Source organism: Epargyreus clarus, unplaced genomic scaffold (assembly GCF_041222505.1).
Source record: "Epargyreus clarus isolate Ecla_fem2 unplaced genomic scaffold, WU_Ecla_fem_2.2 ptg000023l, whole genome shotgun sequence".
Taxonomy (NCBI): domain Eukaryota; kingdom Metazoa; phylum Arthropoda; class Insecta; order Lepidoptera; family Hesperiidae; genus Epargyreus; species Epargyreus clarus.
Window position 1 is genome coordinate 12,225,664 of NW_027332230.1, and position 25,299 is coordinate 12,250,962.

At 37.2% G+C, this 25,299-nt stretch overlaps 1 protein-coding gene across 2 annotated transcripts in view; it reads left to right on the plus strand.

The window, feature by feature from the left end:
• sty (sprouty signaling antagonist) overlaps positions 1 to 25,065 on the plus strand; it is a 59,514-nt gene extending 34,449 nt beyond the window's left edge. Inside the window, exons 1-2 of one of the 2 annotated variants that reach the window (XM_073085460.1) lie at positions 14,662 to 14,820; positions 23,898 to 25,065. In XM_073085460.1, coding sequence (XP_072941561.1) covers positions 23,955 to 24,608 — 654 coding nt within the window. In that variant the 5' untranslated portion in view covers positions 14,662 to 14,820; positions 23,898 to 23,954 and the 3' untranslated portion in view covers positions 24,609 to 25,065. Of the gene's footprint in view, positions 1 to 14,661; positions 14,821 to 23,897 lie in introns of those variants that run through there. The other variant, XM_073085461.1, reaches the window with a different exon arrangement.
• The last annotated feature ends 234 nt before the right edge of the window (positions 25,066 to 25,299 follow it).

Genomic DNA, 25,299 nt, shown 5'->3' on the forward strand with positions numbered 1-25,299 from the left:
CTAGATAAGTGATCTACAGCATTTTTTTGATTAAGTTTGTTAGTTCCCTCGTTAGTCGTTTTAATAACATGGGTTTCTATATGAAAAACGACAAGATTAGTGCGGCATTCCGCGGTGTCGAGACAGGAAACTATGTAAAAATGTGAACACGACTTTGATCAGTTAACTCGCAGATTTGCGTAAAATGCATATTTTTATGCGAAACCATACGATCGGAAATGAGATCTGTCTAGGAGTTGAACTAAGTACAAATTATAAGAAGTCAGTCTTATTATTAAGTAATTAAATAGCAAGTGAATATGCAATACAGCGATACTAGTACCAATTGGTACTTAAGCCACTGCAACTTAAGAAATGGAAGGAGACCATGTTAAGTAATCAGATCTGGTAATCATTAAATACCAATCGATTAACTCTGGCTTTCCGTTACGGTGAGATTTAGTACTTCCTTTTTTCATAAGATTAAAATGGCAAAAGATCATGCAGTCTACATTGGCAAGTGGTCTCTTAAACAAACTGCCTATAGATTTCTAGCCAACATATAGGCGTTCTACCTAAAGCCGATCACAGCATTGCCACTTTTAAGGACTACCTGTAAGTCCACCTGCATCCACATCCTTACATTGGAACGCAAGAACTGCTTCACGCGAAATAGGTGTTATCTCTCCGACCGAAAGTTGGTTCTACCATCTCTCAGATTATGTTAGCTTAATTAATATTTAACTTAATTAGGCGAAAACCATAACCAACTTATCCAAACTTCACAAGGGCTCAGTAGGTATCAGTCCTTAAAATCTCCGTCATGGCAGATTCAAATAATCGCGTGTCGTCCACGTGTCGCACGATGTTAACACTCGAAGCGTCAGTTTCAAATAATTCCGTGTCGTCCACGTGTCGCATGGCGTGAAGAGCCGAAGTGGCAGTTAGCGCAGGTGTGGGTCGAGATGGCGGTGGGCTCGGAATTCGCGTCGCGTGGTCGGCAGCCCGGCGTCGTGTGGGCGATGCTCGTTCGCCCACGGCGCCGCACCTAGCCGCGCCGCCGCCTGGTCTAGCTAACACATGGTCGCACTGTTTAAACAACGGACTATTAAGTAAAGGAACTCAGTAATAGAATTGAAACAATATCCTGGAAACAATATAATAGAAAGAATCTAAACGCTATTTCGTGAGATATAAGAATCAATTGAATTAGGCTATAGAAAATAAATTATCTAAAAACATTTTAGCTTAAAAAATTGAAGTACTAAAAGTACTAAAATCACTTATTTAGCTACGGAAAATTGTTTAATTATTATTTTGATGAATTTTGGTATTTGCTCGTATGAAAATTACACCCGCTGAAAGTTCCAAAGGAGAGTTTATGAGCTTAAATTAAAATTTAAAAACTAAACTTTACTTTTTCTGACTCAAAAGTCACTACAACAGCTACCACTAACAACGTTAGTTGCTAACGAAACTATGCCATTTTATATCAATATATCGTTCTATTTAAAAATTTTACGTTCACAATATTAACATATACAGTATGCTATTAATATTACCTATAGAATTTGTATTAATAGTCCCAAATCCGAGTCTCAACGATTTAATTTTATTCGAGTTGCCGAATACAATTAGTCCACACGGCCATCACGGACGTCATTAGGACGTATGACATTTCACGAAGATGGCGTTTTGTTAACGCGGTCCGGATGCGATCTACCGTAAATCACCGTTCGATACCAGTTATCATTAGCAACATTCCCGGAGCCGGCCCGACGTGTCAAACGGCGGCTACCAATCGCCTGCAGCCACTCTGGTCATTAAGCATTCATGCAGATTAACAAAAAACATCAATCAAGCCTCTAGCAACGCTGCTGCTATAAACGGCTCTACCAATCAGTGCAATTTATCCAAAATTTTAAGCTACTTTTGACTATAATTTTTCAAACTATTTTTTTCAAGCTTTTACTTGTTACAATGGTACATCATTAAATGTACTTAATTAAATATTACTTAATTAAATTATGTGTACTTAATATTTTATTTAATGTTTTAATATTTAATTTCAATCCATTTATATTAACTAAATGATTTTAAATTAAAATATAATTTTAATCTTTAATACATTTTCATATTTATAGCCACAGTTAATGGTAAAATTTATGATTGCTATATTCCGTTTTAATTTATTGAAAATAGAGCCAAACTGTCTAGAATCATCGATAGAGTCATAATTAATTTCATTTTTAGTATTCCTACCGTATACGACTATTTTAGAATCGGTATAACTTAATTAAAATATCTTTTAGTTTTGCAACTTAAACAGTTTATGTTATAAAATGATGATTCTATTAAATGTTTAATACGATTTTCGTATCAAAACTTTCCCACATCAAACACTGCTCTCAAGATCTCAAAGATCGTTCAAACACGCTACACTAATGCGTATTACAAAAGAAATCGATTGTATGATTGATTCGGGTTCACGATCCGAGAGGCTAACGTGTCAAACACGCTGCTATTACGATTCAAACAACAATTTGTTTTGTGGAAACCAAGATACTGGTATACGGATAGGAGAAACAGAAAAAAATATTCGTGTCCACACATCGCTTTGCGCTGCGACTCCATTTTGGACTGTAGTGTGTGTTGGTACGGCTGAGTGTTGTAAATCATTAGATGGCTAGTTGAGCCATGTTGATGGTGGAAAGTGATGTCATTGGCCCGACTGCGTACTGTAAACCGTGTTCCATTCGCTCTCCGCTACTTTTGCTTTTTGAGTGAACATTGTAGGTACATCCTGGAGGCACACGTCATTCGGTCGGAATTTTCTAATCTCTTTAAGGCAATACTGGAATGTAGACGTGAACCCATCACTCAGTGTGTCCAATTTCAATTTTACCACCCGTTATCATTAAGGTCACATTGTGTTTGGCCATTATGTGAACGGTAAAGATACTCAACGTTAAACCAACTTACAACAATGTATACGTACGATTGTGCGTACAATTCAGATGCATTATAGAGTTAGAGATTGGGGATATTAGAGCTATAATAGCTTATACCAAAATATCTTAACACGAGTATAATTTAAAAATCGATTAGTAGCATGATTAAACATTTTCTATCGACGCTACTGGTGTTACTACTTCAAAATTTTAGATAATACTCAAATAGATAATCAAAATAGTCGTCGTTTTTAAGTCTTAATACATGAATGTTAATGTTGGTATTACTGCAAGCCGTTGGTGCCTGTAATTGAGGTGACACTTAGTTTGTAACTTATTTAGTCAAGCCTGTGTGTTGGAGGAGATGGTGTACACTTTGTTGGTGCAACTTATAAAAATAAATAAAAATCAAATGTTTGTAATGTTTGTATGTTAACGCGGTTGTATAAAATAAAAGTTTTTAAATTAAATTTAAAACAGTCACTATCAATATGTGTACCTAATATTTTCACAAATATTTTTCTAAGTGTTGGTAGTCGGTTGTAATTTATTTTACAAAATTAATATATTCACTTACCTATAGTATAAAATGTCATTGCCTATTACCTAACATAGTTAGATCAAACATTACCTTAACAGTAATTTAAAATGAAGATGTTATGGTTAATCGAATGAAATAGATTTTGATATGAAAATTTAAAAATATGAAAGTCAATCTTACTTCAAGGTGCTACAAAATATACCCATATTTTTAAACAAATAATTTTTGCACCAATTAAATAAATTGCTCAATTTCAATTATTATTATGACATATATATAAAGGTACTATATGTGTATATAAATATATATTTAGACAATTTGTTGCCGCCCATATTATAAGGCGCGATGTAACCGATAAATTAGCGATATATTTTAATGATTTACGACGATACCTCCTTAATTATACTTTTAAAATTAAACACTTTTTGTTTCTTAATTATCTGCCGGTCAGCGTATTTCAACTGTCGGTAACAATTCGACTCTATATTCGTGTTATAACAATTTGAGGTTGATTTTACAACTAAAACTTGATAAAACAATTGTATCCGCACTTAAAAAAACTATATTTGTTGGAAATTAATATAAATTTAAACTTAAATTATTATTACTCCACTGGATAAAAGTCACCTTTTCAGAGAGAGAAGAGTTTAGATAATAGTTCACTGCGCTGTCCATGTACAGAGGGTAGACCTAACACACCTTTGAGAACTTTTTTAAAGAACTTTCAAGCTGTAGGTTTCCTCATAATGTGTTCCTTCATCAGCCAGTGATAATGAATTTCTAATATGCATAATATAAAATTCGAACCTCGGTCCCCATAAAGAGAGGCCGATTTTCTTATTACTGGGCTATCACTGCTATAAACATGTAATTATAAACATTTCTTTAAAGACAGTCTCATTAATTTTTATAATATGGAATCTAATTCTGAAATAAATGATTATTATTATTATTATTAAAAAAATCTGAACAAAAGCCTACATTCCGTTTATCAAACGTTCGTATCAAATGTATCCAATTGTCCGAAGTTCTGACACAGAAGAAAATCGTCAACCTCAGAGTTGGTAACGTAAATTTCCTGGAAAGAACGAGTTCCTGTTCCACTCTATACACGTATAACGTACTGTCAATAAGGGCGCTTTTGTAGTGTCGCTGTGGTCTCGTGGCGGTAACAGTCGAGCGAGTCGGACTCAGTGGCCTCACGGAAGGTCGACCGCCTCTCCCACCTCACACCCGCGCCTCGCCCTCACCGCTACGTGGAATTTATGTAATTGCCTTCAATTAAAACGAGAAGAATCTCAAACGCTCGGTCCATCTTCATTCGAGCGACGACATGGGTCGTTTTAGTGGTAGTGGACTTCAGTGCCTAGACTAACTTCTCTCGTATATCACTAGCATAAATCCCTGGTTATATCAATATTTATTCCATACGAGTATTTGAGTATAATATGGAAACTATGTTTTTTCTGTCTAATATGAGGAGCATAATAATTGCAATGTAAATTCTATTCGTTGGGTGATAAATAACGACTTAGCAACAAATTTTCGACGTTGAAAAAACAAAAAGGTTTAATTTTCCCAAATTCGTAATTTTTTTGAATTTTCGTACACCTACTAACACATTTAAATAAGGCTGACAAGGCCTTTTTATGTCTTTGGGGGTCGTAACTCCAAAAACTTGTATTAATTGTCCTCATTTACATGTCATACATCATACAACACATACATAATCCACACAAAACTGAACTATTGTGAGCGCAATTATATACTTTGCGTATTTAATTACTTGGTTATAAATACTGGACTGTTTTTATGTGCATGTACGGCATGTAACACCGCGAACTTGCCACGGCATAACCTAAAAAAGACAAACTGGAATGAGTGACGACAAATTCGCACGAGCGTTTCAACGAGCCAAATGCGTCCTCGAATATTCGCTACCTACTACTACACACGTCCGCTAAATAACCACATGGGCTGGTAAGGTCACCGCTGAGTGTGTGCCATGAATGGAGTCGAGTCGCGACACTCGTCCATTCAACGAGATCCTTCATTCTAGCTTTTGTTCTTACGTAACGCTGTTTATATACATACATGTATATGTACAACACTAGCTGATTTTACTTATGTACGATAATATCAAATTCAAAATGTTTCCGTTAATTGTCAATAACTTAGTGTTCACATGTCGTACGACAATCTGTATTTGGTATTATTTAAAATGCCGAAGACATTAATTAAAATAATAAAAGGCAATCAACAAGCAAAATAAAAACCCAAATGACAATGAATGAAATTATAGTCTGATTAATAATTAGGTGTCTAAAATGTAAACAAAGAAATGTCATTGTCAAAATTCGATGACAGGTATTGCAAACCTTACAAATTAACAAGAAACGAAAACTTTCAAAAATTTCAACATAAAACAAAAACTTAAACTGCACACAATTTAAAAAAACGCGCTATGAAAACTAGAAAAAAATCGAGTTCGATCACGATCAAGAAAATGAATAATATCAACTACGAAACTTAAAAATGGCGGCACAAAAAATGTTTTGGATGCCGATTGTGTGACCATTATCACAATTTAATTTTCTCTCATAAATCTTGTTTTTTATTATCATTACTGTATGAAATGAAATTGAGTTAATATTAATATTGGAAAATGTGAATTGATTTTAATTTATTTAGATTATTATTTTATTATCGATGTATTAATTTAATATTGTCAAAAATAAGAAACTGCCATTTGACACATATTTTCTTGATAGGTCAACACCTTTGTTTACATTTTGGACACCTAATTATGAATCGGACTATAAATATAAGTAAAAAATATTATTGACATAAAAACAGTGTGTTTGTACCTTAACATCGCGGACTCTACTTATGAATGTATGCGTGGGTTTAGCTGTGGCACAGCAGGATTGTTAAGATATCATTATGGTTATAATCCAAAAAATCAATAATAATAATTTATTTTTATACATATAAAAGTTATAAATTACACAATTACAATTTACAAATGATTTTGCAGTTTTATTGAAAAATAAAAAAAAAATCCAGTGTAATTAAGGCAGCTTTTTATATCATAATTATAAAAAAATATGGATTGATTTTGTACTTGATTTTGGTACTTTTCAGATTTTCTCATTATAGATATTTTGCTATGTCACTAAAATATGGCGCGCAATAATGTATAGTGGCTGTAAATTAAACACATGAAAAAAACAAGTATGTACACAGATAATAAACGACATTTTAAAGTTACAAAAAGTTAAACTTAAAAAAAGAATGATACCAATTTAGAAACTTAACGGATGTTGTTAAGTACATTTGTATGGGGGCCGTGTGCTCGGATGGGAATCGCGCTTTTTTATTTAGTTTCGCGTTTCCTGCTTAAAGTTACGCGTTTTGCATGTGCTTATTGCTAATACTTCGAAATTTTCAAGAGAAAAAATTGGCCGCTAGACATGATCTGTGATCGATTATTCGAAGAATCGACTTTATGACCAACAAACAAATCGCCTATTTTTTAAAATCGATACCAAGCAACGAAGCTATTTCAGAAACTCTAAAAACGAGATTAGATTTTTCTGTTGCAAAAAAAATAACATGCAAAGAGCACGTTACAGTTGGGCAGCAAAATTAGAAAATAATCGGTATCTAAAAATATACTTAATGTCTTTTCTTTGATATTTTTGTAGATTGATTCCTTGATTTCGATTCCAATCGATTAAAAAATCGATCTTGTTTGGGCAGACTCTCCATCTCTATCAATTCGCCAAAATGTGCGGCACGTCGTGTTGTTTATTGCTCATTTCTAAGAAAGGATATTCGCGATTTCTGAGAACAGATATAGGTAATATATGGAGAAACGTTTTTAATGCAGCTCTTACGAATCAGCCGATTTGTTTTTTTCTCATATTTAAGAAAAAAATTAAGATGAAATTGTAAGATTTATGTATACTATAGCGTGACAGTAACATTCTAGTAACTTGGGCAAGTACCAAAATGTATTACAAGTAGGAAAATTAAAAAAAAAGAAACGGGTATATGTTAATAAATAAAACAGAAGTGTCTGAGACATCAAAATATATGTAATCTGCAATTGTAGTTTTCAAATAAAGTACATATATTATATCATATTTTTACGGTAATAGAACAATAATTACATCTGTTCTCATGTGCATTTGTTTTATTTAGTTTTTTTTTCAATATTAGAAAACGTAGAATATTGTCCAATTTCTAGTCAAACACGGTGAGTTCCGTACAATATATAAAGTTACATACACACATGCAATGTGAGAATGTCAAGTGACGCTCTATTACGGTTAAAAGATAAGAGCCCTGACCATCGAGTACACGGACAGACATTGGAGGCTTATAGTCTCGTTTTTACCTTTTGGGTACGGATCCCTAAAAATCCTACTCCCATGTAGTCACATTATAAAGTTATTGACAATATTATTCTGAGTATCCATAGTGATAATGGCAAAACGCGACTATAACGTCCTCAACCATGAGCTTACATGCATAACCGCACGAAATTATTTAGCGGTTTCAGATACTACCCTGTACTGTATGTCAAAGGATTAACAACAGTTATGTCAGTGTTACTTACGTCAAAAATAATAATATTATAATATAAGTAACTTTAGAAATAACTTAGTAATACTACTTAAATCGTGGCTACTTACTCTTGTATCTGTAAGTAAAGCAGTTTACTCAATAAAAATAGGAATGATCAGTTTTTTTGGGTAAAACACATTAAAATTAACATTTACGAAAACCACTTTTACGTTAGTAGGATAAAAAAAATAACATCTGTATAAAATGTAAAAATTAAATACAAATACCTTAATCTAAAACACTTAACATTCATCAAAACTATCTAGTTTTTTTTACATTTTTCCTGCACCTAGGTACTCTACTTACCAATTCGTAAGTCTGAAGTAAACTTTCCGTTTGCATACATCTTCTTAACCTACTTTTGAAATTAATTTGAACCTCAAGTCGTAGTAGTAAGTAGGTACAAACAGAGCACGAATATGATTAATTCAGGTTGCAGCTTGCTCTACTGGGCACCGTTTCTTTTTCTTTTTTTGCAAGTGCTTAGTGCAAGTCTGGTATTAGAATATAGTTAGTTAGTTGCTTAGTTAGTTAGTCAAGGTTGTTTAGAATCTAGAATCCCGGCAACTATGCAGCTTGACAGATAAAATGTTGCCAGGAAATTAGATTTTTAGTGATTGGATAAATTTAATATTTTAATATCAGCTTATTAAATAAATCCATCTAAAATAAGCTCAACGTTTTATTTTCAGTTTTGTTTTATGTATTATTAAGTAATTATTAATAGTTTACTTTGTTGTTGAAGTATAACGCAAAGTATAAAGCTATACAAATATCGATTTTTATGCAGCATCAAACGGTTAAATATAAACTTATACAATACTGCTCCTAGTCTTAGTATTACAACCTATGTGCATATTTATCATCTGTTCATTTGGTACACCCAATTGTTAATTTTTCCTAAGTTCCTTTGTGAATGTGACCACTCCATTTACTTCTCCACTAATGGTTAGTACTTGCACAAGTGACTGTATAGTCTGCAAGCGACATACCGTATCGCCGTAACTCTCTCATTCATGCTTCCTTTATCTGCGGCCGACATCCGGCATTAGCTGGCACACATCCGCTCACTTCGATCTTAGACGATCGTTCTGTCTTGTATTAAATTTAGACAACCACGAACCACTTATCACCACAAACTCGCGAAAGATAATAATGTCCAAAACAATACTATTTATCATTGTTAAGTAACCGAAATACATCGGCTCATTTCGTAATCATGTACGTAGGTATTATACAGATAATATATGTTAATATTGACTTGAGTTTAAATAAAAGAAATAATAATTATTGGAACAAATACGAGCATATGGCGATAAATTATGTTTGACTCGAGAAGGAAGTTCAAAGATAACGTAATATTTTCAGAAAACAATCATTAAGATAACACAATGTCTTAGGAAAGCTGATTTTTACGTATCAGATATCTAAGTATTTATAACATATTTATATTTCTGGTATAAATTATGAGATTCTTTTATATTGTCTATGTCCATAATATGTGATTGTAGGTACTCTACATAGAGACAATTTAGACTGAAGACTTATAATATATATTATGTATAAAGCGTCATCTGATGACTGTGTTTGTTTAAGGAGCAAATAGACACAGTCAATCTACAATAATTATGGTAAATGGAACGACGTACAATATACATACATCTGTTATCAAACCACATTAGAACGGAAGTCCTTCCCGAGGACCCTGTAATTTTTTACTTCTTTTGTCTAACCTCAAACCTTGTGATTAATTTCTAACCAGCATTTTCGATCATGAAAATTAGAAATTAATTACTTATAACTTGCTGATACGGAGAAGGAAAACCATAGAGAGGAAACCAACTGAACACGTCTAAGATTTTTTTTATATATAAGGAGATATGTGTATTCTACCAATCCGCACTTGCCCAGCGCAGTGGACTATGTCTTAAGCCACTGTGATGGGGCCCAGGCCCAACCGACAGTAGGTAATGGATAGAAGACGACGAAATTCGAAAAATCGTGTTTGCGTGGAATCCTAACCAGTGCGTGGGGGTTAAATCCAAACCACAGGTCTATCAGTAAGCTTTCTCCTTGCGATAAAATAATCGTGATAAATAAGTGTTAGTTGTGGTGCTGGCGAGCAGGCAGGCGGATGGAAAGCGCGGGCGAGCGTTTCCGCCTGCGCCGCGCCGCCTCCAGAATAACAAATGGAACCTGATTTCTATCGAGTGGGCCACCTTACCGACTCGATCTCGATACTGTGATTCGATTCGGTTTTAAAACGCAGTGGCCTGAAGTTAATAAAACTGTATTAGAGTAACATCAGTGGTAAGTGCTGATGGTTTGAACGTCGTGGTAAGAGAAAGACATTCAGACGAGGCGCAGACACTACACTCTCTCGCACCACACTCAAATAGGAACCCACAGACGCGTGCTCTTGCTACTGCAAGCACACGTTTTCGGGGTCCTATCTGAGATTGATTATAGATGTCCATGAGCATCTGTGTCCACTCACCATCCGGTGGACTGCATTGTTGTATGCTACTTCAACAAAAAATAATATTTTAGTTCGTAACTACTATCAAGAGTACTTACCAGACCAGATTTGTTACCAGGATAGGTACCAGGGTACCAGGTGACCAGGTTTGGTACAGCATATGAATTAATTAATATAAGTCAAATTGTAGTCAAAAGTCTAATGGCATTGGCAGATAATTTGATGTAACGATAGCAGGCTTCAGCAAATTATAATGCTCACTTAGATTTTCTAAAAGACCATTTTTGTAATGATAAGAACTTAAAAAGTAACGGTAAATCAGAATCCAGTAGCACCAACGACACAGCTAAAAGCCGAAGCAGATGCAAGTACTTATCACACTTAAAAGTTAAAACGTTCTTGAGATGTAGTAGCGCCAGTAGAATCTTGTAAAATATAAGCTTTTCCCCTGTATTTTATTATAGTCGGACAATATCTCACCCTTGGATACACATGTAGAATTGTATATTTTATTATATGTATATGATTTTAGATACTTTTTTCATAGTGCAATAAAAATTATCGAAATGACAAATTTTATATTGTTAATGTCTATCAAAAAAGTTTTTCAAGATGATTTTATCCAAAAACATACTCCAAACTGCTGTTTCGGAAAGACGGCAAAAATGTTTATATCAAGGAATACACATGAATTGAAAAAAATAAAATGTATTTTATGTAGTTATAAATTGACAGACAAACGCGTACCTATGTGTTACGTGTATTAATTAATTTCCGCACAATTAGCAAATAGTACTTTATATTGCAATTTTTATTCTTACTAAGTAGTTTTTAAGTTATTTGCGTTTAAAGACTATAATGTGGCTTAATTTCGTGGCATCGGTAACGAGTGTTGATGGAAAATCGAAGCCATTGCAAATGAAAGGAATTCCTGGTACACGGCTTCCATGAACAGCGTTTGTTCGAAGCTCGAGCCTCCACAGTTACCTCGAAGTGCCATATGTGGTTTCAGGCGGTGTCGTTTTCACTTACTGTGCCCATTCGAGCCAGTATGGACCATTGTTCTTCCTTATTGGCTTCGCGATTCCTACAACTCCCGTATCACTCTATTGTTACACTCCTAAATCGTAAAATGACGAACAATCGCAATTGTCATGTTATTTAATGTCGATTATTTAAACTTGATTCTCTTTGTACAAAGTATAATGAGTCGGTACTTTATATGCAATCGACGATCCGACAAACAGTTCTCGGGAATGTCTGAATACTCATACTTAAATTAAGGATACATATTTTAGAAATTCAATTGCCAAGACTAAAATAAAATACCCACCTATATGATGTGTTTCAGCAAGTTTTCTGTGGGCACTTGGGTGCTTGGAGTATAAGCCTTTAATTTTTTTTTTATAAGTTCCTACGTTATTTCAAATTCAACCAAAAGTTAACTTACCTACTAATCTTTAATAATCAAAATTAACTGATAAAAGTTATGTGGACTCGTAAATTTTCAAATAACTCAATAAAATACCTCTCAAAATAAATGAGACTCGAAATGACTCAGAAAAACGTACAATTAGAAAAAATAACAGAATGCAATTAGTTTTTTGTAACGGAAAGAACACCGTAAAAAGAAAGCAAAAAAGGCACGGATGCGGATGCAGCAATATTTTTTTACAAAAAAAGCCTTTTGCACAAAACCACATGTCGGTCCCAACGTGCTTCGGTAAAAAAATAAGCGGATCTTCCAGCAGATAAAAAATGTTTGCAAAAAATTGTATTCCTACCTACTAAATATTTTTTGTAAGATATACTGATATCATTGTTTAAGTATAAATTAAGACTCTATGTCTCTATGTCTACGATATTTCTGATTTATGTCTTTTTTCATTAGGGTTTTTTATTAATTGTGCCAAAATTTAAGTAGATAAAATGAAAATTAACAGTGTCTGTGTTTTAATTGTATTTCTTGATGTTCGGATTGTTTTTTTTTTGCCAAAATCTTTGTGTAGACTTGACGATTATGTCTACAATAGCGAGTGCTTGTATCTAACTTTGGCAATAAGTAGCATTGGAATTCTAATATGATAGAAATCACGAACCATCAATGTGGTGATTGTGTACTTCATGGTTCATTATGGAACCCAAATAGAACTGATCAGCTGAGGTCCTATAAAAAGTAGCTCATAAATGTAACACTGGCCCCATAGATTAGTAAAGTTACTTCGCCGCCTTGAAATTGAATGAAGCCACAAACGGCTTATTAGTAAGTTCTTTTTTTGAATTCCTGACAAATAAAAACATTTTTAGAGAAAATTTACGAATAAATAACTAACACTGCGTAATTTACATAATAAATAAATAATTATTTCAAATATTTTAGGGACATTTTAGCACGGAGACGTGGCAAAACTTTTTAACGCAACTTCTCAAAACTAGGTACATTTTCTTCTTAGGAGTGAGTAATCTTTACTAATCTATGACTGGCCCTGAAGAAGTTGTAAAGTCTCATATAAGTACTTACCTCACTTTCTGAAACAGATATTTTTTCCAGTTGTAAATTTTTTTGTTATTTTTGTTATAAAGTATAATGAAAGTATAAGGGCCAGAACTCTTCTTGGTTCTATCTAATAACAACAATGTTAACCTACGACTTAGCATTTAAAGGAATAAAGCATTTATGGCCGACCTTAGGTAGGACAATAATATAGGTTGATAACAGATGTCCATGGCAACATTCACTTACTATTAAGTAGACTGCATACTCGTTTGATTGAAGGATGTAAATTTTTACTTTTTGTTAGTAATAAAACTGGAAATTGTCGATTGCTTTAGAGCTTCAGTTACAAGACGTAGGTAGTAACAGTTTGGTGATTCGAACAAAAAACGGGTCCAGTCAATGCCGATGTCGATGATGCTCATTTCATTCACTCCTGAGAATATTCATAAATTATAATGAACATTTAAACGAGTGACCGATTGTCGAGTGGTTGTTGCTTGCACCTCAACAAAGCACGCTCAGGTAGAAACTTTTTGTAAAACTGCCAACGGAATAATGGGGATTGCACCATCCATTCACTGTGGTGATCACTTATGATCTCGACAGCGGATTATTTTTTATTTTTAGATTGCAGTTTATGAAATTAAATTGCTTTCGACTTTAAAATACTCGCAACAAAGTAAATTGGTAAACAAAAGTCTCCATTTATTAGACTAAATGTATACCTACATACATAAATTCCCAAATGTGTTGAATTGATAAGATATAAAGTTGTGTAACTAATATCTACAATTCTAAATCGGGCATTTACAATGATTGTATTCAGTAGTAGTTTGTAAGCGACGTTATTACATCAGGAGTTTTTTGATGAATTATAACGTTGTCAGATTATACTGACAAGCGAGGTTCCGTGTGACGCGGCGTTATCACTCGTCCTTGACACAGAGACGCTGCATGTACAACGCGCCTTATTGTCGACAACCTTGCGAAATTGTGCTCGCGTGTAAATACACCCGCGGCCCGCCAGCTCCCGATAACGCGCCCCTCGTGCTTGCGCCCGAATCGCTGCCAAACGGAAGCGCTCTCGGCAGACAGATTAATTCCCTCAATACAAAGCGTAACGTTCCGACTCCGCAGCTCGTTGCACCGGCACTTCCTACGTTATCTGAGCCGGATTTATCCTCCGGAGATAAGCGAAGCGAGGGCGCGACCGAGAGTGCAGTTGCAGGACGAAAGTGGGCGGAGCGGTACGACTCTCGCCGACCGGAAACCTAATTCCCGGATGCGGTCGTGCGGGGGGATCTCGCCGGAAGCTCGATAAACGAGCACATCCGCTGCCGTCGCCCGCGCCGCAAAATTTGGCACCGCGAGCGCTCGCAGCCCGCTTCCGGCCCCCGCCCCCCGCGGCCCGCTCGCCTGCGAAAATAGCGGCCGACCGCTCCGTGTACGCGGTTCATTCAGTATGGCCGCCTTCCATTCATAAAAAGGCGAGGCGCGCGCGGAGAGACGCGCGGCGGCGGGGCGCGGCTCTCCGCCGGCCCGCGCCCGCACCCGACGCCAGTGCGGAATGTGCCAGCGAACGGAACGGTCGCTTCGTCGGAGCGTAGCGCCAGCGCTCCCGGTTTTCCACTAAAATGTGTATAAGAATAAGTACAGTGAATCCGCACGAGTTCGGAACGGTCACGAGAATCGCCGTCGTCGAGATCGGGAGTAGAAATCAACGAAGAACTTCACCGAGGAAGTGAGTAGCGGCCATATTGCAGTGATAACCGCGCGGCGGGCGGACGAGAATCGAGGCCGGTGCGTGGGCCGCCCCCCGCCCGCGCCAGGTGCCGCTCCGGGCCGCGCCGGTCTCGCGAGCCTTCCCGTGGATTCGCGCGCCCGAAATTCGGTGGTTCCGCCGTATTCCGAGTGTGTGTGCGCGTGCCGGCGCGGCTCCGGCGCGGCACCGGCTGGAGCGCAGTGCAGTGTGTGGGGCCAGTCGGCCCGAGTGCCCTTGTGTAGCGTGTAGCGATGTGCGTAGGAGACGGGTGACCGTGGAACGTCCGCCTCGTAAGTACCACCCGGCCGCCGGAGCCGGCCCCGGCCCGCGGCGGGCCGTCCGGTCGCGCCGGATCGAACTGGCTAGGGTTTATGGGTCGCAGACGCGATCGATGTAAGGATCGGTGGTAGCGAGCGAGTGCAGCTAACATGAATGAGGAACGGCGACGGCGCGGCCGGCAGCGCCACACGTGCGGCGCCGCGCCGAACGCACTCCACGGAAACTTCTCAGCTCCACCACCTGACCACGCTGTCGTTATAACCGTCTTAAGTCTCTTGCGATTCTCGCATATTCAATAGTCAGGTTTAAGCAGGCAAGGTGTCTGTATATTTAGGACCCACCACGGATCACGAATATTTCGGTAACTTGCTTTTCGTTGTAGAACATTTTTCCACTTAAATTAAGGCTCGTAAATAAATAATTATATATACGAGCGAGTAATCACGTTCAACTGAACATATTATTATAGCAACAGTGAGCGTTTTTGACTTCAAAATGATAACAGCTGAACGCAGATAAAGACTATTAAAATTGTAAACAATACGTAGCATATCTTTTAACAAATTCTGGAGCATAATACAAAACATGGTTTTAATTGTACGAGATGAAAACCACTATATTTTAGTCTTCCGGAGATCTGTTAAATCTAATATAGTAAAATCCATATTCCCATTCGTCAAAGAAAGTATGTTTCATCGTTTAAGCACGATTTGCCACTCATTCTTCCTTCTAATATATCTGCCCCTTGCGAATAAATATTTATCGCAGATATTTCTCGAACGTATCTTTTCAATGTTATCTTGAATATCAGAAGATTAAAAATAAATCCAACACGTGTATGTGCTCAGTTAAAGATATTAATAATTTATTATCAACCGCACGATACTTATGAGCACGTCACTTCATAATTCATATAACTGTAACCGTTACTTTCAATGAACGAATAACGAACAACCATGATATTTTAAAACCTGCCATAGTAATAAGCAACCACCTGTTGCAATCACAACGCGGGCGACCTTTGCTTTTTCGTCTACGTCGTCCAAGGCCGAGGTCCCTTCAGGCCATTCGTTACTCCCGTTTTTTGGTACGAGCTACTTAGAGAAGCAGCTTTCAATTAGAACTATTTCCAATCTCTGATGCTGCTTTCCGTTGAGTTTCATAATATCGTTATATCAGATAAAATAGCAACTGTGCAAAGCAAAAATAGCGCTAAGAGCAACTGTCTATCAGAAAATCTCTTTATATCGATCAATACCCACGTGTGTTCCTAGCATTTATATACATAAATAAGTGAAACTTTAATGATGTATACGGGATTTCCATATATTTTTTTTATTTACTGAGCCTAATTAGTACAGCATGATGACCAAACAATTAAATTCTATTTGATTTTTGTCTACTACCTATATGATTGTCTGTTAATGAACTAATCTCGGAAACAGCTCCTTAAATGTACACTGGATAATATAAGAATGAGGAGTATGTAAGCAACTCTTCACATGGCTACAAACTACTTTTTACCTCAAGATATTAGATCCAGCTCAAAAAATTAAATCCTTGCCTAATATTAAAAATCGAAACATCATATACCTGCCATTAGTAAAACCCATAAAAACAATAATGTCTCTACTCCATCCACGATTATGTGGTCGAATTTTCTTTAGATTAATATTCATAACATACCTACAATATTAACTGCCGTATATTTACGTATTTTCGCCAAGTCGTAAATTTTATCTTTCTTATCTTATCATTGGTATGTTTGCGAATTACACATAAATCATCTTGGGTAAGTCAATTTTTGTAATGTAGAGACCAGTGATGCATTCGTTTATAAAATTAGTTTTAAAATTGTAATGCTAATCTCATTTAAACGATGCTAATTTACAATCTATAATTTCGCCCGAAGCATTTACTCTTGGGAATATTTTCGGCTGTACAAAGTCAAAGTTTTACAACACTGAGAAGAGAAAATACTAGAGAAACCGTTCCTCCTGATTACCAGACGAGAATGGAAGACGAGATCACGTCTTTCACAAAGTCCCCACGTGACCGCTCGTATATATCGTTTGGCATCTATCAAGCCTTGGGCCGATATCCATACTTACTTAAGTCATTCGTAAGCCTTTCGGAGATAGCTTCGGGGATAGAGACCGAACACATTTTAAGTTTATGCTGGTAGACCTGATCTTGTCTTCTGCTCTTCACTTCAGTTCTTTGCTGTTGCTACTAAGGTTTTCCAAGATTAATCTCCCAAGGTAAATCAATTCCCATCTCTTTTAAATTATTTCACAAACTATACCATTATAACAGCTATTAAAATTCTCTTTGAAAAATCGCTACTGTCTTTTCAAACATCTGTGCAGTCTATAGCGACAAAAACGTACCAACTCGTTTTAATTAATAGACGGCTGTAGATTATGTGTATCGCGTATAGACCGAGTGTTGATATTATTAAATGTTTACACAATAGTGATCGGTTGATAGCTAGAAATAGCTGTTCGTAGAATATTCACTGTCAATCAATGTGCAATATAAACTCATCAAAACGCTAAACAATTACCTATGTTAGAATATTTAGAATATCGAATCTTTGAGGAAAATAATCTTGTTATAGAACTGTCAGTATGTACCACTCAGTCGGCGAATGTAATAAGTCTTGACTGCCTCATAAGGATAAGCTTCTTTAATTTACTATATTAGGCATATTTTTACTTAAAAGGATCCATACTAATTATACCGTATATGATAACAACATTTTTAGCGTTTTTCTAATGGTCGAACTTGGTAAATTTGAAGATTCCTCTTATTAGCCATCAGTCTTAAAATTAAGTAATCATTAACATCGATTAAAATTAACGTAGTAAATAAACCCAGCTGATTAAATTGAATTACCTTGAATTATATATGGCAACATATTTGACCACAAATATGTACCAAGAAATATTTACGTAATATCCAAAATGTACGATTTATTGCAAATATTATTGGAGCGTATGAATGATTCTTGAATTTTGCATTTAGCTACTTATGAGACTTAAATTTTGTCATAAAACCATACAGCCATTTATTTTCAAAATAAAAAAGGTAATTTCAGTTCTTTTCACGTGTTGTTTTTTTTTATTTTATTTTTTTTCGTGGGAAAACTCTTCATGGGTTCCTCTCGGCAGCGGGGGCAGTTTAGAGGATATGCCGGACTCCTACCGGCTAAAACCCGGTGTTCCTCTGAATGCCGATTGACGTGACCACGGACGCTGGTAGCACTCCTCCGCGATCCCGACGGCGTTTGCCCGCCTAGTTTTTTTTTTTCACCTTCCTCAACTGAGATATCAATGTGGTCAGTGGTCAATGTGGTCATATACTATGATACCAGTTTCCTGATTTGTGGTTATCGCCCAGTTCCACCACACTTATACATAGTTATAGCTGTTTCGGTGGAAGGGTTTAGGCTGTCCACACGTTACATTCACGATCGTTCATTTCATTATAGAACCGTCTTAATCCTCAGGAGTGGCAATGCATTCTTCTAGATCTAGTTTGAATATTGTGGTATGCTACTAGTCTACGTTAGTGTATATAACACGACTTTTTGCAAAATGAACTTCGAATAGCGCAAAATCTATATTGGACTTCATGTTATCCTATTCTATTGTTTTGTAACCCTTTGTTTTGTGGTTCGACTCCGGCGGCACCACCGCCACACCTATTTCTACCTAATAACAGCAGTGTTAGGCGCTGCTGTGTTCCGTTTTGAAGGGTGTAGTAAGGGAGACAGACTTCCGAGGCGTTCCAGCTTAGTCCTCAGGGGTAGCGACGCATCTGTGGCCTCGGGTAGGAATATCTAATCCTATCTGGGGTTGATTACAGATGTCCATGGGCGGCAGTAACCACTTACCATCAGGTGGAGTGCATGCTCGTCTGCTACTCCTATATTATAAAAAAAATGAAAAAGAAATCGTCAAATGCAATTAGGTACCTATACTAGAAATAAAAAATAGAAATGCATATAACCCATTGAAGTCTACTGGTCATTTTATGTAATGCCACGGCATATATTACTCTTTTGCGTTATAGACGGTTTCATATATGGTATTGTTCACACTAACTCTTTAAATTCAAAGGTTAAGTGGCACATGGCTAAGATAAAGTAATGTGTCATGCGCTGCTGACCTTTCAATGCATCTTTGCCATAACACGACAATGACTTCCCGTTTATATCCCAATGTTCACAATATTATATCTAAAATTTTCGAGGCTCTGAGTATGCATTACTTTTCTACCTCACAGCTGTATTGTCATGCGCTATGTTCAGGTATACAAACATCTAGAACCGGAGGAGGTAGACATTACACATACATTACACGGGGTAAATTATCACCATGCCTATTTCTAGTGTGAAGCAGATTGCGTTTTGTCGAAGGGTGTGGTTGCCTGTTCACTAACATAATTAGGCGACTATCTTATTTTTCAAGAGTATTAGCACCTCATCTGTAATTGACTTCAATTAGAATCCGTGTTCTTTACATAGTAAACCAAATTATATGGGTGACATATAATTCTCATTCTTGATACATTAATCTCATAAAAGAAATCCACAATACAAATTACAAGTATCAAAGTTACAAAACGTAGTCATTTCTCAAAGCAATAAACCGTATTGGAATAAGTACGTAGTATTATTATATAATTGCTATTTACGTAATATTCATTCACTTATATCTCCGCGATGATAACTACATCAATCGACGTTACATAATATATTGAGCAAAAACGTAAATTATTGCATTTGCCGAGAGAAATGTCGAGGAAACGGATGCACCGGCACGTTTACTAATGTTTCCTTGATTACATTTTAAATTAATTTCTATGAACGTTCAAGGTTTTTATTACGTATCGATAGCCAACGATTTTTATTATAAAACATGGACTTTTTTTTGTAAAGATAAATGAGTATGCTTTAATGTTATTCATTTAGACATTCGTGAAAAAATCAGTTTCAAGATTCTTGAAATGAAGCTCCTCAACCTCGATGTAGGCCTTATACTAGAAGCATTTCGTGAATATGAGCTCTACTTGCCTATTTTTTATCTTAATAATGTTTATTAGTGATTGTTTTGTCACGGTAACTTTTTCTTGGATTCTGTAGATCTATTGCGTCCTTCTCCAACTCAGCAATAGATGGCACCACATTTGCTAAATATAGTGGAAGTTTTATAAATATAATACACATAAGCATACTCCGATGGGGATTGAACACAGTTGCTTGATCAGTAGACTCTTTTCCAACTTGACTTACATATAAGACGACCATCTTGTTTCATAAGTGGCAATTCATTTGTACTCTGCTTCAGGTAGAACCACTGTTTTATATATAGTTGATGTAAGACGTCTATGGGTAGCAGCCACCATTATCCATCAGATGGACTACGAGGTCATTCGCTACTTCAATGTAAAAAGTAACATGTATTTGCACAATATATAGAAACGGCGATCTTTTTAAACCACGCATATTCTAGCCACATGTTTCTAATGTAACTTATGTAAAGTTTCTAATGTAAATGCTATGATTTTTATACATAATAGTAGTAAAAACCAATTTTAAATGTATTTGTACTAATTGGCCATGACCTGACTGATTGATTTATAAGTCCTCTGATGCTCTTCATCTAAAATCGGTGACAAGGAACCGTCTACCCTGCTGCAAGTTTGGAAAACTTGTTCTTCACTTCGAACGACCGCCGATCGATAGTTTTGATCAGCATTGATCTTTAGCTGTTCGATGAAGCTGATCAATAAATCCACCATTAAATCATAGTCGATGTTTGATTGAATTAAATACGATCGATAACGACGATCAACGTCGACTTATTTATTCCATCGTCGATCCTCGCGACGATCGATCGATTGTTGTATTATGTATGTATGGTTATAAGTTATGAGGAATATGTATGGGTAATTTCTATACAGAGATATCTCTACAGTCGACTCAAATAATTCTAAAATCCTTTTGTATATTTTTGTAATTGATTTTCCAATAATTATCACATTTTTGCGTCAGTATACGACATTAGCAATTCTAGACTTGTTTTGTTCACATCCTTCTCATATTTTCCAGATTAATATGTGCTTACCAATTTCTCATTAATGTCTCAACTCTATGGATACCATGCTGATATTAATGGACTCTTTATAATTATCGCAACCGCGATAAATCATGAAGATCGTTAATTCTATTTTTATACGCATTACTTGCCGGTAAATTAGTTACTGTTGTCATAAACCTGGATAACTTTAGTGCTTTACAAGCTAATCAATTAAAGTCGCTAATCTTTTTACTACATACTCTTAATATACAATATAATTTTGGTTTATTGCTACCCGCTTCTTGTTATTATAAACTTTTTTATTATATAATCGCCAATAATATTGAAGACCGCTTGGAGGCATTTATGTTTAGCGATATATTATATTTCATGGTGAGAGGGAAACAGGTTCCCGATTAGATTCCTGGTGACGCAAACCCCCAAATAAAAAACTTAGGTACCTATCAGCAAGGTCTGGATGTTAAATTCTTCTTTTCGTGTCTTTATGTCACCCTCACCACGTATTTTGAATAAAAATTTTCTCAATCCCTTATCTTGGGCTGGCAGAAAACGTTTTTAGCATTCTAAATTTTGTAGTCAAATTAAATAAAATTTTGTAGATGATACCACTAAATTGTGAATGTGAGGCATTTGCTGTTAACTTTTTAAGTTTCACCCGTGGTTTTCACAATTGGAGGAGGACTAGGTAGTGGCAATACGCGTTATTAGTAAAACATTACAGTGGCTGCCATTTTAATCTAATCTTAGACCAAAGATTATTCAGAGGTTTTTATCCGCAATTATTATCCATCTGTAGTTTCTATAAGTGACTCGCTCTATACATTGCAGAGCTTGTTAAGTGCACTTACTTCAAACTGCATAATATTTCAAATAAATCAAAATATGCGTGTATCTTAAAATCCCTTTCTAAATAATGATATATTGATTGGGATACTCAAAGACTCTTCGCTCTACCAAGCTCTATATAAAGCACTTACATAAAAAGCTTTTCTAATATTTAGTACAATGAAATTAATCAATAAGGGACAACTTTTGAAGGTGGTAGAACCCTTTGTGGTTCGACTCCGGCGGCACCACCGCCACACCTATTTCTACCTAATAACAGCAGTGTTAAGCGCTGCTGTGTTCCGGTTTGAAGGGTGTGGTAAGGGAGACAGACTTTTCCGAGGCGTTCCAGCTTAGTCCTCAGGGGTAGCGGCGCATCTGTGGCCGACCTCAGGTAGGAATATCTAATCCTATCTGGGGTTGATTACAGATGTCCATGGGCGGCAGTAGCCACTTACCATCAGGTGGACTGCATGCTCGTCTGCTACTCTTATATTATAAAAAAAAAAAAAAAAAAAAAAAAAAACTTGAAATTCGTAGCGTATTAAATTTATCTACAAAGTAAAATGCGAAAGATGCGACATATGATGTTATCAATGAATTCATTACTTTCAGAAAGCATGTCCATAGGAATAGACAATTCATCAATGCTTTATTCCCCACTGCTGGGCTCAGGTCTCTATGGAAGCTAGTTTCTCGCAATTTTTTTTAACCGTTGAAGTGAATGTTACGAGTATATTAATTTCTAAAACGCATTAGACATTAAAATTTAAGCTTGTCGAGGATGAATTAAAAACAATGGAAAGATTATAATACCTATTGTATTGAGGCTGCTGATTCCTTAGATATATAAAGATATACGAACTATTAGAAATGTGGCGTCTACTAAACCTTGATCAAGTTCAATGTTGCCGGATACTTGGCACTGCGCACTTTTTTTGTTTACACCAATCCACCTGGTTCACCGGAGTCTAAACATGTCGGTTTTTTGCCAATACATACCTATATTGTTCTGTTATCTTTCATTCCGTATGTTATGCAAAAAGTCTGTGGCGTTTTAGGTGCGATTCAATTTATTTTCGATTTTTTTGCCATCTTTTTTAATTACAAATATTTTGGCTTTTACAAGCTAATTACTTTGGGAGTAAATGTTGCTTCGATTGCTTTTTGTAGACTCTATATGAGCCAAAATACTGTGCTACAATTTTATTAACATAAAAATCTTAGTTCTTCTTTATAGAATGGTTAACACGACATTCTTCGTATCTTTTCAGCGTCTGCATTATTTAGTTTGAAGATTCAATAACGTATTATATATAATTTATATAAAGAAACAAATATTGTAGGGGAGAAAACATAAATAATAGGCACCGGTAAAACAAATAATAGGTGATGCTTTTCTATTCGTTTACTCATGAATGGTTTATTTACTATTAGAAACTAAAATTGTCTTCAAAATTAAGTTACTAAGTAAATAAACCAGTAAATTTATTCGAATTAATTTGCGGATTTCGGATATATAAAAGATAATATTTAAGTTAAAAAATAAATTGTTAGCCATTTTAAAAGCGTGTTATTTATAATATATTGGTCGGTATCGTTTTCTACGTACATCCTACACATACACAATGACTGGGCTTTTACACTGCAATCGTATGTTTTGTAATCTTTACAGAATGTTATTACTATTACATTGTAGTATAATGTTGTATTTGATAAGAGATATCATTCATCATGCAAGATATAGATAACTTTGAATGAAATCGATGAATGCGAATCGTTAACCGCATCTATTATTAGTGGACAACGGACTGTCACTAACGAACGTATTCACTCGTTTGACAGGTGGGGACGATGAGGGAACAGGAAGGCGACGGCCCGGAGAGCCGTTAGCCGGACTCGATGGACGAGTATGGCGGGCCGGCGGCGCCGCCCCGGCCGCCCAAGCCGGCGGCGCGCGTGCACCGCGCGGGCGGCGAGCGGCCGCCCGCCGTGTCGCTGCTGCGGCCCCGGCCCGAGGCCGAGCGCGAGCACAACGCCTACGTGGAGGCGCCGCGGCGCGAGGCCGCCTTCGCGCACAGCGCCGCGCACGCGCCGCGCGGCCATCGCGCGCGCCCGGCGCAGCCGCTCAAGCCGGTGACGGCGCAGCCGGCCGCCGCGGACAAGTGGGCCGGCGGCGGCGCGCCCGACTCCATCCTGTGCGAGACGTGCGGCCGCTGCCGCTGCGAGCAGTGCGCGCGGCCGCGGCCGCTGCCCTCGCGCTGGCTGTGCGGCTCGTGCCTGTGCAGCGCCGAGGCGTGCGTCGACTACGCGTCGTGCATGTGCTGCGTGAAGGCGCTGTTCTACCACTGCGGGAGCGGCGAGGAGGAGGCGGGCGAGCCGTGCGCGTGCGGGCCGCGGCTGGCGTGCGTGGGCGCGCTGGCGCTGCCGCTGCCGTGCCTGTGGCTGTACTGGCCGCTGCGCGCGTGCGCGGCGGCGGGCGCGGCCGCGTACGCGCGCTGCCGCCGCTCCGGCTGCCGCTGTCCCGAGCCGCCGCCGCTCTCCAGTATTATCTAGTCCCGCCGCGAGCCGCCGCGCCCCGAAGCGCCGAGCCCAGTCGCCGAGCGGCGCGCCCGCGTTGTACAAATATTTATTGGCGAGCGGAGAGCTTCGGACCGCGCGGGGGTGGACTTCAGTGATCGCTGTGCCTGGTCCGAGTGTGTGGTGTGGCGGCGCGGGGCCGGGGACGAGCGCCCCGCGCTCGCTGAGTGATCGTCTACGAGTACCTTGTAAATATAGTCGTATAGTGTGAATGTACGTGAACGTGTCGCCGAACGCAAAAAGTCTCAAATTTTCTTGAGACCGAAACGTGTCATAAGAAAACGCTAACATTAGTATTTTGGATTCCACACAAATCCAGAGAAGATTAAGAAATGAGATAAAAGAAACATACATTAAGATGTAGATAATTTACCATTTATTTATTAACTGAATTTGTATTTATTTGTAAATAAAACGACAACATTATATTATATATCGAATGTTTACTATTTTATGCCTCTTTTTTCTGCCTCTTAACTGCTAAGCGAAATATTTGAGATATCCCAAGAATATACACATCATACGCACATGTAATACAATAAGACGTAAAGAAAGATGCAATTTGTGTAGATAAAACACAATCATGTTACAACATGTGAATTGAATTGAATTGTTAGTATTAAATTTCTTTAACATAGCATACATTTAATAATACATTCTAAGTACC